At 40.3% G+C, this 14,915-nt stretch overlaps 1 protein-coding gene across 2 annotated transcripts in view; it reads left to right on the top strand.

The window, feature by feature from the left end:
- CUNH19orf44 (chromosome unknown C19orf44 homolog) overlaps nucleotides 1–14,915 on the top strand; it is a 36,622-nt gene that overhangs the window by 11,737 nt on the left and 9,970 nt on the right. Inside the window, exons 6-8 of one of the 2 annotated variants that reach the window (XM_089670782.1) lie at nucleotides 2,009–2,079; nucleotides 3,454–3,955; nucleotides 14,795–14,884. In XM_089670782.1, coding sequence (XP_089526908.1) covers nucleotides 2,009–2,079; nucleotides 3,454–3,955; nucleotides 14,795–14,884 — 663 coding nt within the window. Of the gene's footprint in view, nucleotides 1–2,008; nucleotides 2,080–3,453; nucleotides 3,956–8,633; nucleotides 8,836–14,794; nucleotides 14,885–14,915 lie in introns of those variants that run through there. The other variant, XM_089670783.1, reaches the window with a different exon arrangement.

Raw genomic sequence — 14,915 nt, 5'->3', positions numbered from 1 at the left:
TAGTATGTCCGCAGGCTCCGGTCATCTCCTGTAGTATGTCCGCAGGCTCCGGTCATCTCCTGTAGTATGTCCGCAGGCTCCGGTCATCTCCTGTAGTATGTCCGCAGTCCATTGGTTCAGAATATTTTTTTTCTGGTTTTCCTCCTCTAAAACCTAGGTGCGTCTTATGGAGTGAAAACATTATATATGGCAGGACTTAACTGCTTACCTAGACTTTCATTGTAAAGGTAGTCACAGAAAGCACAAAAATAAAGCTAAATACAATGTGGGACATATATCAAAACTTTGCCAGACAGAATCTAGATCATTGTGCATGGCAACCAATTAGCTTCCATCTTCAGCTTGTTCACTTAAAGCGGTAGTAAAGTCTTGTTTTTAAATAAAAACCCTGCAGGTTTATGTCATAATGTACTAGTGTGCACCGCATACTAGCACATTATGACAGACTTGCCTGAAAACGGATGCCTCTTGTCCTCAGCGCATCCATCTTTGCCCGGTCTTCCTATTGGGTTCTCTATCTTCAGCCACTTCAATGGCTGGGCTGCAAGGACGTCACTTCCGTGAATGCTCACAGGAGTCACATCACTGCGGCGCTCAGAGCGGGTCATAACTGTGACCTGAGTTGCACATGCGTGACTCAAACCACATCACTGATGGCGGGGGGACATTTATGACAGAAGACCACTAGGGTCTCTTCTGTTATAAAAACCCTGCCTGTCAGCAGATTTTAAAAATCCTGACTTTACTACCACTTTAAGCTTTGGAAATAACAGATATAAACTGCCTGGTTACCAGGCACAGCTGTTCAAGATTCTGGCTTCTCCGTTTGTGATCAATTCCCCTCAACTTTGCACTTCAGTGTATCAACAGCACAATGTCAATAATAGTTTACAGATGGGATAAGTAAATTTTATATATACAGCAGGTAATCTAGCTTAAAGGCATAGTTCACCTTTACCAGAAAACAACTGCCTATGCAGATAAGGGATCTCTGGATAAAAACAAGCTGTGCAGCTTTGACCAAAGTTGAATAATACTCTTGCTTTATAGGTGGAGGCCATTTACATATATTATAAACCCTGACTGAAAAACTCCCAGAGATGGCATCTGCCCATCCTGCCTTGATGCTAGGACATTGCTAAGACAGCTGTTACTGTTCACATCCACCATCACAGGAGATTGCAGTAACTTCAAGCTCAGCGTCTGAGAGCATCGGAGGAAGAGAGCATATGTGAGGGGATCTCATTCCTGTGATTGTAGAGGTGAGCAGTAACAGCTTAGGAACAACCTAGCAACTAGGCAGGATGGGGAGATGCAATCTCTGGGAGTTATTCAGTCAGGTTTCATGAGTTACATAAATGGCCTACACATATTGCAAGGGCATTATTCCATTTTGGTCAAAGCTGCACATCTTGTTTTTATCTACAGATTCTTTCAGATCCTTTTAAGATAAGGACGTTTTACTTTTTCTAAGAATTTTCAGATGTAGTCACTTGTACATACTTGTTAGAGCGGCTCAAAATATACAGTACAGGCCAGGAGTTCGACGTGATAGCCAGGCGACTCCTATTTTCAAAAGGATGTCAGCCTGTTTTTGTTTGTTTTTTTTTTCTCTTGACAGGTTTACATTAATATATTATTATATAAAATTTTTTGTTAGTAATTGAAGTAAAGCGGTATTCTGGAACACATTTGTGCTGAGGTAGAAATGATAACGATCAGTGAGACACAAAAACTGCATGTTGTCTTTTATATAGTGCCTATAGTATATAGTGCATATAGTATATAGTCACCTACTACTACAAGGAATATATATTCTAAATGACATCAGAGGGTGGTATTATGAAATTATTTGGATCATAAATCAACAAACTGGTCACCACCAAGCATGACTGCATATATTAGACATACATAGAAATACATTTTTCCTTTGACGTCAGAGAGGGGTCTTGTTAAAGTTACGCAGTTACTTGGATTATGAATTGATGCACTAGTATATTTTTTTTAGATTTTAAACTGAATATAATGAGCTTGGAGGAACTGACACCTGCTGCAGGCAATGAAGAACGTGAAGAAAAGGTAAAGTTGTGTTGTGTGTTTTGGTTTTTTTTTGTTTTGTTTTTTAAATCTTAATTGTAACATTGGATTTATTTCCTTTAGCCTGGTAGAATTGTTGTCGTGAATATCCTTATTGCCTTGATGATTCACCATATTAAAGTGTATGGGAACCCCAACAATTATCTTAATTGCTCCATTTTGGTCTGTTAAATACTTATCATTGAAAGTGTTTTGTTATATTTGTTCAGTTAGCCCTGTGCAATTAGTGTACATAGTTAGTCTGGCTGAAAAAAGACAAAAGTCCATCTGGTTCAACCATTAACCCCTTTATGCCGGTGCCTCCCGGCCCTTTAAGAGTTTCAGAAGGCGGGGTTTAGGGTCACGTGACCGCCGTGACGCAGCATCACGGCGGTCACACGATCAGGAAAGGTCCCGATCGAAAGAGGAGATCAGGACCTTTTCGTGAGTACCGGACATGTGTGCTGGGAGCGCGCAGGGTGCGCGCTCTCGGCACATATGTCCTTTTTTAATAGAACGCAAATGTGCGGCTGCTCGGGGTCTAGGCCCAGACGCTGGGAGGCCGCACATTTGCGTTCGGCCGGCGTGAAGAGGTTACAATAAAAAAAAAAAAAGTTATCCTATACCCACAGTTAATCCAGAGGAAGGCAAAAAAAACAGCAAAGCATGATCCAATAACAGTTCAGTTTCTCTAATCTTTCCTCAGCTGAGCTCCTCCATGCCTCTTATCAGTTTGGTTGCCCTTCTCTGTACCTTCTCCAGTTCCCCAATGTTCATTTTGTGAATTGGTGCCCAAAACTGAACTGCATATTCCAGATGAGGTCTTACTAATGATTTGTACAGGGGTGATATGATATCTCTCTCTCTGGAGTCTATACCTCTTTTAATACAAGAGAGGATTTTGCTCGCTTTAGAACCCGCAGCTTGGCATTGCTTGCCATTATTAAGCTTGTGATCTACCAGAACTCCCAGATCCTTCTTCACCATTGATTCCCCCAGTTGTACCCCCCCTAGTATGTATGATGCATGCATATTCTTAGCCCCCAAGTGCATAACCTTACATTTATCAACATTAAACCTCATTTGCCACAGTTGCCCAAGTAAATAGTGCGTTTAATCTCAAGCAGTCTTTTATTCTTGCCAAAGAAACCTTTGTGGACTACAGAATACCTACCTCTTATGTTATTGAAGGGAGGTGTTTTGTAGTACTAACATTCCTCCTGTTCTAACATTGCAACGCTGCTCCTCCAGTGAGTGAGTGTTGTCATGCAAGGACAGAAAGTGTGCTCCTAGTAGAATCCCCAACTTGGGTGAGTTAAGAGTCTTGAAAGAAATAAAGTTAATGCAATATATTACGTTTTTTATTCTTTGCTTTAGATACACTTTAGCTCGCTACCTGTGAAGTCGGCAAATGAAAAACCTAAGGAAAGAAAGCAAGCACCTACTACAGACCATAGAGAGCTCTCGCATGTTAAAGATGCAAAGGCATTCATGAGACAGAAGTCTAGCTCCGATGAAGAATCTGCTCTTGAAATACATACAGAGACAAATAAATCAGATGTGTCAAAGCATCATCACAAAGATCACTCTAGCTCTGAGCACTACAATCAAGAGCGACCTGATGATGCTACTATTCATTCTGTCTATTCTGAAGATTTTGAAGATTCTGTGCCATCTGACAATGCATTCAGTTCGAGCTCTTACTCATATTCCCTCCCTAAATCCGTATCCTCTGATGTTTCCAGCATTTCCTCTAGCCATTCTTATCCTCAGCCTAGCCAATCAAAACATAAAAAACAATCCCATAAAACACGAGTTGTTGTACGAGAAACGTCTGTACAGACAAATGATGCTGAATTCGCTTACAGCTGGCCACAAGGTAATTCTATTTTATTAACTATTTACAATTTTAACCACTTCCATGCTGCCGTATAGCAGAAATACAGAAATATATATATATATATATATGTGTATGTATGTATGTACAGTATGTGATTTTGCAGTTCCGCGTAGGGGGCGTTCGCGGCCTCGGCTGTCAATCACCAGGTCCGGTGATTGCCCGCCATCACCTGGCGATCTCCAAGGATTTCTGACGGAGGAGAGACCTGTATGTAAACAATACAGATCTCTCCCCTGTCAGCTCCTGTACACTACTTTGTATGGTTCTGCTATGCAGAGCCGTACAAAGCAGTGTGCTTACAGTGAAACACTAGTGGACATGGTATACTTGGATTTTGCAAAAGCGTTTGACACAGTTCCCCACACATGGCTAATGTGTAAGGTAAAGTCTACGGGCTTGGAAAAATCCATATGTAAATGGATAGAAAACTGGCTAAAAGATCGTATTCAGAGAGTAGTGGTTAATGATTCATACTCTGAATGGTCTAGAGTCATCAGTGGTGTACCCCAAAGTTCAGTGTTGGGACCCTTACTTTTTAATATATTTATAAACAATATAGGGTCTGGAATTAAAAATCCCATTTCAGTCTTTGCAGATGACAAGCTGTGCAGTGGAATAACGTCCTTACAGGATGTCTCCAATTCACAAGCCGACCTCAATGCACTGTTTAATTGGGCAACTATGTGGCAAATGAGGTTTAATGTTGATAAATGTAAGGTTATGCACTTGGGGGCTAAGAATATGCATGCATCATACATACTAGGGGGGTACAACTGGGGGAATCAATGGTGGAGAAGGATCTGGGAGTTCTGGTAGATCACAAGCTTAATAATGGAATGCAATGCCAAGCTGTGGTTTCTAAAGCGAGCAAAATCCTCTCTTGTATTAAAAGAGGTATAGACTCCAGAGAGAGAGATATCATATCACCCCTGTACAAATCATTAGTAAGACCTCATCTGGAATATGCAGGTCAGTTTTGGGCACCAATTCACAAAATGAACATTGGGGAACTGGAGAAAGTACAGAGAGGGGCAACCAAACTGATAAGAGGCATGGAGGAGATCAGCTGTGAGGAAAGATTAGAGGAACTGAATTTATTATCTCTTGAGAAGAGGAGATTAAGGAGGAATATGATCAACATGTATAAATACATCAGTGGTTCATATAGTGAACTCGGTGTAGAGCTATTCACCCTGAGGTCATCACAGAGGACAAGGGGGCACTCTTTACGTCTGGAGGAAAAGAGATTTAATCTCCAAATACGGAAAGGTTTCTTCATAGTAAGAGCTGTGAAAATGTGGAATAGACTCCCTCAAGAGTTGGTTCTGGCCAGCTCAGTGGATTGCTTCAAAAAGGGTCTGGATTCTTTCCTAGATACACAGAATATAACTGGATATTAACATTTATAGGTAACATTGATCCAGGAAATATCTGATTGCCTCTCGGGGGATCAGGAAGGAAATTTTTCCCCTGCAGGAGCAAATTGGATCATGCTGTGCTGGGTTTTTTGCCTTCCTCTGGATCAACTGTCGGTGTAGGATTATAACTTTTTTTTTTTTTTTATATATGGTTGAACTGATGAACTTTTTTGTCTTTTTTTCAGCCAGACTAACTATGTAAACACGCACACAGTTAACCCTTTGATCGACCCACATGCTAACCCCTTCCTGCCCAGTTCCATTAATACAATGTCAGTGCTTTTTATTAGCACTGATCACTGTATTGGTGCCACTGGAGATGTCAGTGACACCAAGTCAGTCCCCCCCCCACCCCAGTGTCAATGCCCACCGCAGTCCTGCTATAAATCGCTGATCGCTGCCATTACTATTGAAAAAAAAAAAATCCAGTATCTATACCGCCATTTGTAAAGACTATAACTTGAATGTAAACCAATTAATTTACACGTATTGAGATTTTTTTTTCTAGCAAAGACATGTAGCAGAATACATTTTGGCCTAAATTTGACAAAATTTGATTTTTTTTTTAAATTTTTTTACTAGATAAAATAGTTATTTTTTATTTTTCAAAATTGTTGGTCTTTTGTTTATAGCGCAAAAAATAAAAGCCACATAGGTGATCAAATAACACCAAAAGAAAGCTCTATTTGTGCGAAAAAAAGGCTGTAAATTTAATTTTATGTACAACATTGCATGACCGCACAATTGTCAGTTAAAGTAATGCAGTGCAGTATTGCAAAAAATGGCCTAGTCAGGAAGGGGGGTAAATCCTCTGGAGTGCAAGTGGTTAATTTTTATGTCAATTGTATTTATTTGTAAAGTTTTTGTAAATAATTTACTTTTTTTCTGTTTTTTTTTTTTTTTTTAATACTATGTAGTTTAAATCTTTATTTTACAAATATACATGTTTAACACATGACGAATGATTTTTCAGAACAGAATTGTTTAGAAATGGCACAGTAGTTGCCTTTCCAGAAGTTGGCTTCTGTTTTAAATCTCAGGTTTGAAACCTAAGTTATGAGTCACTGCTCTGGCTTCTTCACTTTGTGTAGATTTCAGCTTTTACCCCCTTCCTGACCAGGGCAATTTTCAGCTTTCAGCGCTATCACACTTTGAATGACAATTGCGCAGTCATGCAACAATGTACCCAAATGAATTTTTTACCATTTTTTTTTCGAGACAGATAAAGCTTTATTTTGGTGGTATTTATTCACTGCTGGAATTTTTATTTTTTTTGCTATGTAAATGAAAAAGTCCAAAAATTTTGAAGAAAAGTTTTTTGGGTTTTTTTTGTATAAAATTTTGCAAATAAATAATATTTCATCATAAATCTTGGCCAAAATTTATTCTGTTATCTTTTTAGTAAAAAAAAAATCCAAATTAGTTTATAACCAAAAATTATAATTTTTTTAAAAAAATTTTTTAAATTTTTATTTTATTTTTTTTAATTTTGTTTTTATTTTTTTTTTTACATACTGTCACCCTAGCAGTACAGTGTCACCATGGTACTACTTGTGGGGGGTGATGAAGTTTTTTGTTTTTTTTACACTGATTGCTTTTACACCCATATAGGATGTAAAAGCAATAATTTCTCTTTCTCTCTGTCTGCATTCTTGCAGCCATTGAGAAGTACTGAGTGAGATGTGATTGGTCACAGCTTGTCACATGGTACAAGGCTGTTGTGAATAGCCTTGTACCATGTGACCTCTGTGATCATTCACAGATTTCACACATAGTAAGCAATGATGTCACAAGTGACATCTTGCTGACTACTTTGCATGTGATCACTGATTGGCCAATCAGTGATCACATGACCGGGACCTCGTACAGTGGTCTTGTCCGACAATCGGTGTTTCACTGTGTCCGGAGAACACAGCGGGCACCAGATCGTGGTGCTGCGTGCTCCCAGGGAGCGCGCACAACCAGGCTGTGGGGAGGCCGTTTATAAACGGCCACCCGACCCTGCAGTGCCATCGTCCAGTCGTTTATATACAACGGCCGGTCGGGAAGTGGTTAAAGGGTTAGTTCACCTTTACAAAAAAACTATCTATGCAGATAAGGGGTGTCTGTAGATAAAAACAAACTGTGCAACTCTGCCTAAAGTGGAATAATACCCTTGCTATAGGTGTAGGCCATCTACGTACCTCATGGCACCTGACTGGAAAACTCCTAGGATGTTGCTAAGAGACTCCTAGCTGTTGCTGTTCACTTCCACCTCACAAACTCTGAGCTCAGGGCTACTGCATCAGAGGAGAGAACATGCATGTGAGGAGGTTTAAATCAGGGAAGGAGCTTACTCCTGTGATGGTGGAGGTTAACAGTAAGAGCTGAGGTGACTTGGCAACATCCTAGTAGTTTTCCAGTCAGGCTTCATGAGGCACATAAATGGCCTTCACCTATAGCAAGGGTATTATTCAACTTTGGTCAAAGCTGCACAATTTTGTTTTTATCTACAGACACCCCTTATCTGCATAGTGTGTGTGTGTGTTGTTTTTTTTTGTTTTATTTTGTAAAGGTAAACTATGCCTTTAAATCCTGAGCTCTGCAAACAGGCTGTTTACAAATGGTAAGCAGATAGAGTAAACATTTGACATTGAGCCTAGAGCTACACAGGCGACTTGATAATATGCAATATTTTTATATTTAACTGAATAAATTAAAAATGTTTACATTTCTGAGGCCACGTCATTCTGCTGGGGGGGTGGAGCCTAATCATGGCGGTTGACGAGAGCCCGATGTAGGAGCTCTCGGATAAGCTTCTTCACCCACCTCCCCAAACCCCTACCTGTGATGTGGAGCTGCGGTGTGGTGGTCCCCCTTGGATCGATGGAGGAACCCTGTGGGAGAGCTGATCTCTGAGAAGGGATTCGGCTCCGGTGCTCGGGGTGAAGGTGTTCCGGGCAGATAAGGTGGAGCGGTGCAGTCACGTGGCCGGCCGCTAAGCACCACTGGGAAACCAGGAAGCCGGCCGGTGTTTGATGCAGAGAGAGAGGAGCTGATCGGCTTGTGAATTTTCCCCTGGGAGCACGGCTGCCGACCTAATACCTGGTCCCTTGTTTTAGCACCGATAGTCTGGTGCTCTGCTGGTAGGCTCACTGCGCGGAGCTCTGCATCCTAGCCCAGTGCTCAGAACCCTGTCAGCCGGTATCTGCCCGGAGCTCTGACTGCCGACTTGCTGGCTGAGACCTTAATTGTTGCAGGACTGCTGGGGGTCGTGCTGGTCGGTCCGTTGTTTGGGGCCCTGTTGGTTGGCCCATTGCTCTGAGTCCTGCTTCTGAAGGAGGAGAGACACGGGGGATTGGAGAGAGAAAGGAGGAGGATTATGCTGGAGGAACCCCTGAAACGGACACACTGCCCAGCCGAAGGACGGAGAGAAATGCTGGTCGGGCCCCGAGAAGAAGAGAGATACGAGCAGGGTGAGTGACTCTGACCGAGTCTCAATAAAAGTACATGCTTCTTGTGGGCTGTTGGGAGAGGCAGTGTGTGAGAGAAGAGAGGGGATCCCCTTGAGTGGGAATTATAAAGCAGTGAAAAGGAGAAGAGGAAAGGCGAATGATAAGCTTGAAAACCAAATGAATGGATAAGTTGTGCTGTATATATTATTAGTTATCTCTCCTTAACCCCTGAGCTTATAAAGAAGAAAAAGAGCAATAGAAGAATGAAAAATAAAAGCGCAAAAGGAAGTGGGCTAAAAGGGACTCAGACTGGTTCTATTAAAAAATACACTTCCCAGGGAAATATAACCCCAGAAAGGACTCAGGGCAAAAGTGGAAAAGGTGAAGTAGATCTAAGCCTGGAAAGCAGCCCTAGACTATCACTAGGCCTTGATATTAGCAGCCAACAAATATCGGCTAATACAGAGATGGAGACAGAGCTACAAATACCAAACAAAAAAGAAATGGCAGAAATGTTCAAAGATCTAGAGAAAACAATAAAACAAGAAATTGTAAATATTCGAAATGATTTGGGACACCTTTTGGTGAGAGTGGAAGAAACGGAGGAAAAAGTCAAAAATCAGTCCCAAATTATTGCCGAATTGGAAAAAGAAATAATTAACATGGGGAAAGCCCAAGAAAAACTGCTTTATAAGGCTGAGATACAAGAAAATAGGAACAGGAGGAGAAATATTAGGATACGTGGAGTCCCAGAGAATTCTAAAGGAGAAAATTTGCAAGAGATGGTCTGTAAAATATTAAATTCCATAATGGACAGCACTAGTATGGAAAAAACTAAAATAGAAGGAATCTCTAGACAAGGAAAATTCCAAGGAAATTCGGGAAAGGACAGGCCACGAGATATACTTGTCAAATTTTGTGAATTCCTAGATAAAGATAAAATTTGGAAGAGGATAAAGGGAAAAGCAGTAATTATGTACGAAGGAAAGGACTTACAGATATATGCGGACTTGTCACCAGAGACTTTATGGAGAAGGAGAACCCTTAGACCTCTATTGGAAAGATTGAAAGAACAAAAGGTGCAATATAGATGGGGGACTCCTGAGTGCCTAATAGGATGGAGAAGTGGAAATACAGCATATCTTAGGTTCCCAGAAGATTTGAAAAATTTTTGCGACAGACTCAATCTACAAAGAATGGAGATTCCTGGCTGGGAAGAAGAACACTGGGAAATTAGAACGAAAAGAAAAGAGGACTGGCAATTGGTTGATGGGGGGGGGCGGGGGGGGGGAGGGAGAGAGAGAGAGAAATAGTGTTTTTTTTTTTTTTTTTTTTTTTTTTCTCTCTCTCTCTCGCCCTCCTGTCTCCCTCCGCCTTGTCCCTGCCGCCCTCAAACCACTGTTATTGAGATATTTTGGTAGGACTTAGGGGTTAAAGGGGAGGGGGGGAAGGGTGGAAAGCTGTCCAGGGCTGGAGTTTTGCCCCTATAGATTAAATCAAAAGTGGATAGTATTACCACAAATGATCGGTAGGCAATCAATAGGCCTAAAAAGAGGGGAGGGGGAGGAAGGGGGGTGGGATGGGAAAATGGGTGGGAGGGGGGAGGGGATGGGAGTTGGGTGGGACGGGAGTTGGGAGGGAGGGTGGGGAGGAGGTATTGGGTTAATACTCTGCAGGACAGAAGGGACAAAGAGGAAGAGGCATCTGGAAGAGAGACGGAGTTAAGTGGGAAAGATGGAAGAAATACAGTTTATAACTTATAATGTGAATGGGCTGAGTTGTCCAGGGAAGAGGTTTAGGTTGTTTAATGAGTTACATCATAGGGCGACGTCAGTGGTATTTTTACAGGAGACGCATTTTGAGATAGAGGCAAATGTGAAATTGAAATCTAAACACTACCCAATATGGTACTATGCAGATTCTCCAATTAAAAGAGCAAAAGGGGTTGCAATAGGTTTGGCAAAGAATATGAGATTTGAGCTGGAGGATAGAAGAACCGACCCGGAGGGGAGGTTTTTATTCTTAAAAGGTAGACTTCAGGGGATAGAGTGTACTTTAGCCAATATATACTGCCCTAATAAAAACCCGGAGATATATATGAAGGGCCTGTTGAAAAAATTAATGGAATTCAAAAAAGGGCGCTTGATAGTAGCTGGAGACCTAAATTTCTGTATGGATCCACAAAGGGATAATACCTCTTCTGTGCAGAGAGAGGGGAGTAGGTCCCTGAGAGCTTTGAAGAAAGCGATGTATGAATGTCAACTAGTGGATACCTGGAGAATAACGCATATGAAAGACAGAGACTATACCTTCTTCTCTAATGCACATGAGATATACTCGAGATTAGATTACATCTTAATAGACCATCAACTTATAGATCACCTGGTTAAAATTGACATAGAGACAAGGACGTTCTCGGACCATGCTCCGGTCGTAATGAAGATGGGATGGGGAAGAAGGTGGACTGGAGGATTAGGGTGGAGGTTAAATGAGGTTCTTCTTCTAGATGAGGAGGTAGTTCAGAAAATCGAGGAAGAGATTAAGGTATACTTTAAGGAGAACGAAACAGAGGAAGTATCGATAGCCACAGTCTGGGAAAGCCATAAGGTATTCATAAGAGGAATCTTGATTGCGGCAGGAGCAAGGAAAAAAAAGGAAAGAAGAGAGAGGGTCAGTGGGCTATTAAAAGAAATATTGGATTTAGAGCAGATACATAAAAAGAAAATAACAAATGATACGAGACAGAAGTTATTGGATAAAAAAGATGAACTAGAGAGGTTGATGGATGAGGAGAAGAGAAGAGTATACAACAGGGTTATGAACGAGAGATATAGATGGGGGGACAGACCAGGAAGATATCTAATGAGAGCTTTGAATAAAAAGAAAAATAGGAACTATATAGAAAAGATAAAAAGCTCAAAGGGGGAGTTGGTCCACTCAAATAAAGAGATTATTAAAGTGTTTACGGAGTATTACAAAAAGTTATATAATATTAGTCCCCAAGGCCCTCTAAAAGAAACTCAAGAGGGAATTAAGAAAAAAAAGATGACATACTTAAAAAATGCGGGATTACCAAAACTAAGTGAAGCAAAGTTGAATTCCTTAGACGCAGAAATTTCCCAGGAAGAAATTAAAACAGCATTAAAAAGCACAGGGGGGGGAAAAAGCCCAGGCCCGGATGGTTATACAGTTAAGTACTATAAGAAATTTAGTGAAGTACTGTTACCCAAGCTGGAGAAATATATGAATGCTCTGGGAGGTGGGATGGAAGTGAGGAGAGAATCCCTACAGGCCCATGTAGTGCTTATTCACAAGGAGGGAAAAGATCCATCTCAGTGCTCCAGCTATAGACCTATCTCATTATTGAACACTGACACTAAACTATATGCAAAGGTGTTAGCAAACAGGTTGAGGGACTTGATGCCTGAATGGATACATGGAGATCAGGTGGGCTTTGTACCGGGGAGAGAAGGTAGAGATAACGGCTTGAGAACCCTCATGCTTATCCAGAAAAGTAGAAAAGGGAAAGCCCCGGTGGTGCTCTTGTCGATTGACGCAGAGAAGGCATTCGATAGAGTGGACTGGGGCTTTATGATGGACAACTTAAAAGTCCTGGGGATAGGCGATAGAATGCGAGAGTGGATAAGTAAATTATATAGGGAGCCTACTGCAATCATCACGGTAAATGGGGAGAGATCAGAACCCATTGGAATGTCTAATGGTACAAGACAAGGTTGCCCACTATCCCCCCTGCTATATGTATTGTCACTCGAACCCTTGTTGTCAATAATAAGAAATAGTGGATCGGTAAAGGGAATTCAGATAGAATCCATAGAGCATAGAGTAGCGGCCTTTGCGGACGACTTATTGTTCTATGTGGGGAACCCCCGAGTAACTCTCCCAAATATAATGAAGATTCTGAAGGAGTACGGTGAACTATCAAATTTAAAAATTAATCCAACGAAAACAGAGATCCTGAATATTAATATATCAAAGAACGAAAAAGAAAAACTACAAAAAGAATTCCCCTTTATATGGAGAGAAAAAGAGATAAAATACCTAGGAATAGAACTCACTGCCTCATCCAAGCATCTGTATAGATTGAACTATATCTCTTTGATAAATGAGATCAGGGAAGATTTAAAAAGATTGGAAGGAGGAAATCCATCCTGGATAGGACGTATAAACTTAGTCAAAATGGTAATTATGCCTAAAATACTGTATAGATTTCAAATGGTACCAATTAAAATCCCAGAAGCCTTCTTTAAGATAATGAAAAAAACGCTAACAAGATACATATGGAAGAATAAAAAACCCAGAATAGCATATGAAACATTGAGTAGGACTAAAGAGAAAGGGGGATTGGGTCTACCAGATGTCAAGAGATACTATAAAGCAGTGGTTTTAGCAAGAATATATGACTGGACATTTAACCATAAGGGGAAAAGTTGGGTAACAATTGAAAATGATCTAAGTGGCATTAGATTGAACCAGATGATATGGGTTCCACCACAGTTTAGGGGAATCAAAGAAAGCACAAGTATCTACACTCTAAATGTTCTTAGGATATGGGACAATTTACACAAAAATATGAAATGGGAATTTAATTCTATATTAATGCCTCTCATAAATACTGATTACTTTCCTCCGGGAAAAAATAAGATATCAGGGAGATGGTTTAGAAAAGAGGATACCCAACTGAGAGAAGTTTTGGTGGAGGGGGAATTGAGACCACTTAAAGATTTGATAGAGAATAAGGGAGATATTTTTATTAGAATAGATGAATGGAAATATCATCAATTGAAATGTTTTATTGGAAATCTACCGAAACCCCTGAGAGTAAAACAGGAGTGGAATATGTTTGAAAGGTTGTTAGAGACACGAAGGGATGGGAAGCACGGTATTTCAAAAGTGTATAGAATACTCACAGAACTGGACACAAACACAAAGTCAATTTTTATCACAAAATGGGAAAGAGATATGGGAGTGGGGTTTGATGAAGATAGACAGAGAAAGATGTTTAGACTGATACACGATAATGTGAGTATGAGAGAGGTTGAGGTTAATTATAAGTGTGTAACACGATGGCACATTACACCGAGTGTAGAGCACAAGATGAATGGGGAGAACTCAAATAAGTGTTGGAGAGGGTGTGGAGGGATGGGCACGGTGTTTCACATATGGTGGGAATGTCCGAAAATCCAGGCTTTTTGGAAGATAATAGTCAAATTGATCAAAGAAATAACTGAAATTGACATAGGGTTAGACCCAACGACGTGCCTCCTACACAATGTGGAGACATCAGTAAATAAATATAAAGACTCAGGTATTTGGTATTTCTTGAATGCGGCGAAAGGGTTGATACCTAAGTTTTGGCGGAAGGCTGAGGTACCGAAGGAGGAAGACTGGATTAATAGAGTAAACCAGATAGGTAGAATGGAAAGATCATACCATATACAGGAAGATAAGATGAGAGTTTATTTCAGGAGATGGGAAAAATGGGAAAGAGCAGGATTGAAAGAGAAATATAGGAAAATATGAACTAGGATGTTAGCAAAAGATTAATAAGCCTCAAGAAAGTAGAATGGGCTGGAGCCTGCAGAGGGGGAGGAGGGGGGATGAGGGGTGGGAAGGGGGGGTAGTGGGATGGGAATGAAAAGAGATTTTAGTAAGGGAAAGATAGAAATGTTATAAATGTTTATTTGTTTGAGAATTTTTTCCCTTTTTGGGTTTTTGTATTAATATGAAAAATTTAATAAATATTTAAATTAAAAAAAAAAAAAAAAAAAAAATAGAAAAAAAAAAAAAAAAAAAAAAAATGTTTACATTTCTAATTTTAGTCCTAACCATGTCTACACATACCAATTTTGAAATGTCCCACGGTTTTTTTTGTTTTTTTTTTCTTCTTTCTTTTCATTTTATTGTTGTAATATTATAAATGAGTTTTTTTTCTCTGCCTTACATAGCAACCATTGGATTTGGACCTATTGCTCCCTCCATTGCTGTGGAGCCAGCTTCAGTAGTGAGTCATGTGGTGAGCCCTGAGTTAATTGAAGGTAATTTATTTTGCTTGTTCATAAACAAACT

Source organism: Staurois parvus, unplaced genomic scaffold (assembly GCF_062004578.1).
Source record: "Staurois parvus isolate SC_StPar_1 unplaced genomic scaffold, SC_StPar_1.0 ptg000096l, whole genome shotgun sequence".
NCBI lineage: Eukaryota > Metazoa > Chordata > Amphibia > Anura > Ranidae > Staurois > Staurois parvus.
The sequence above is the reverse complement of the archived record's forward strand: the minus strand, read 5'-3'. Positions and strand labels throughout refer to the sequence as shown.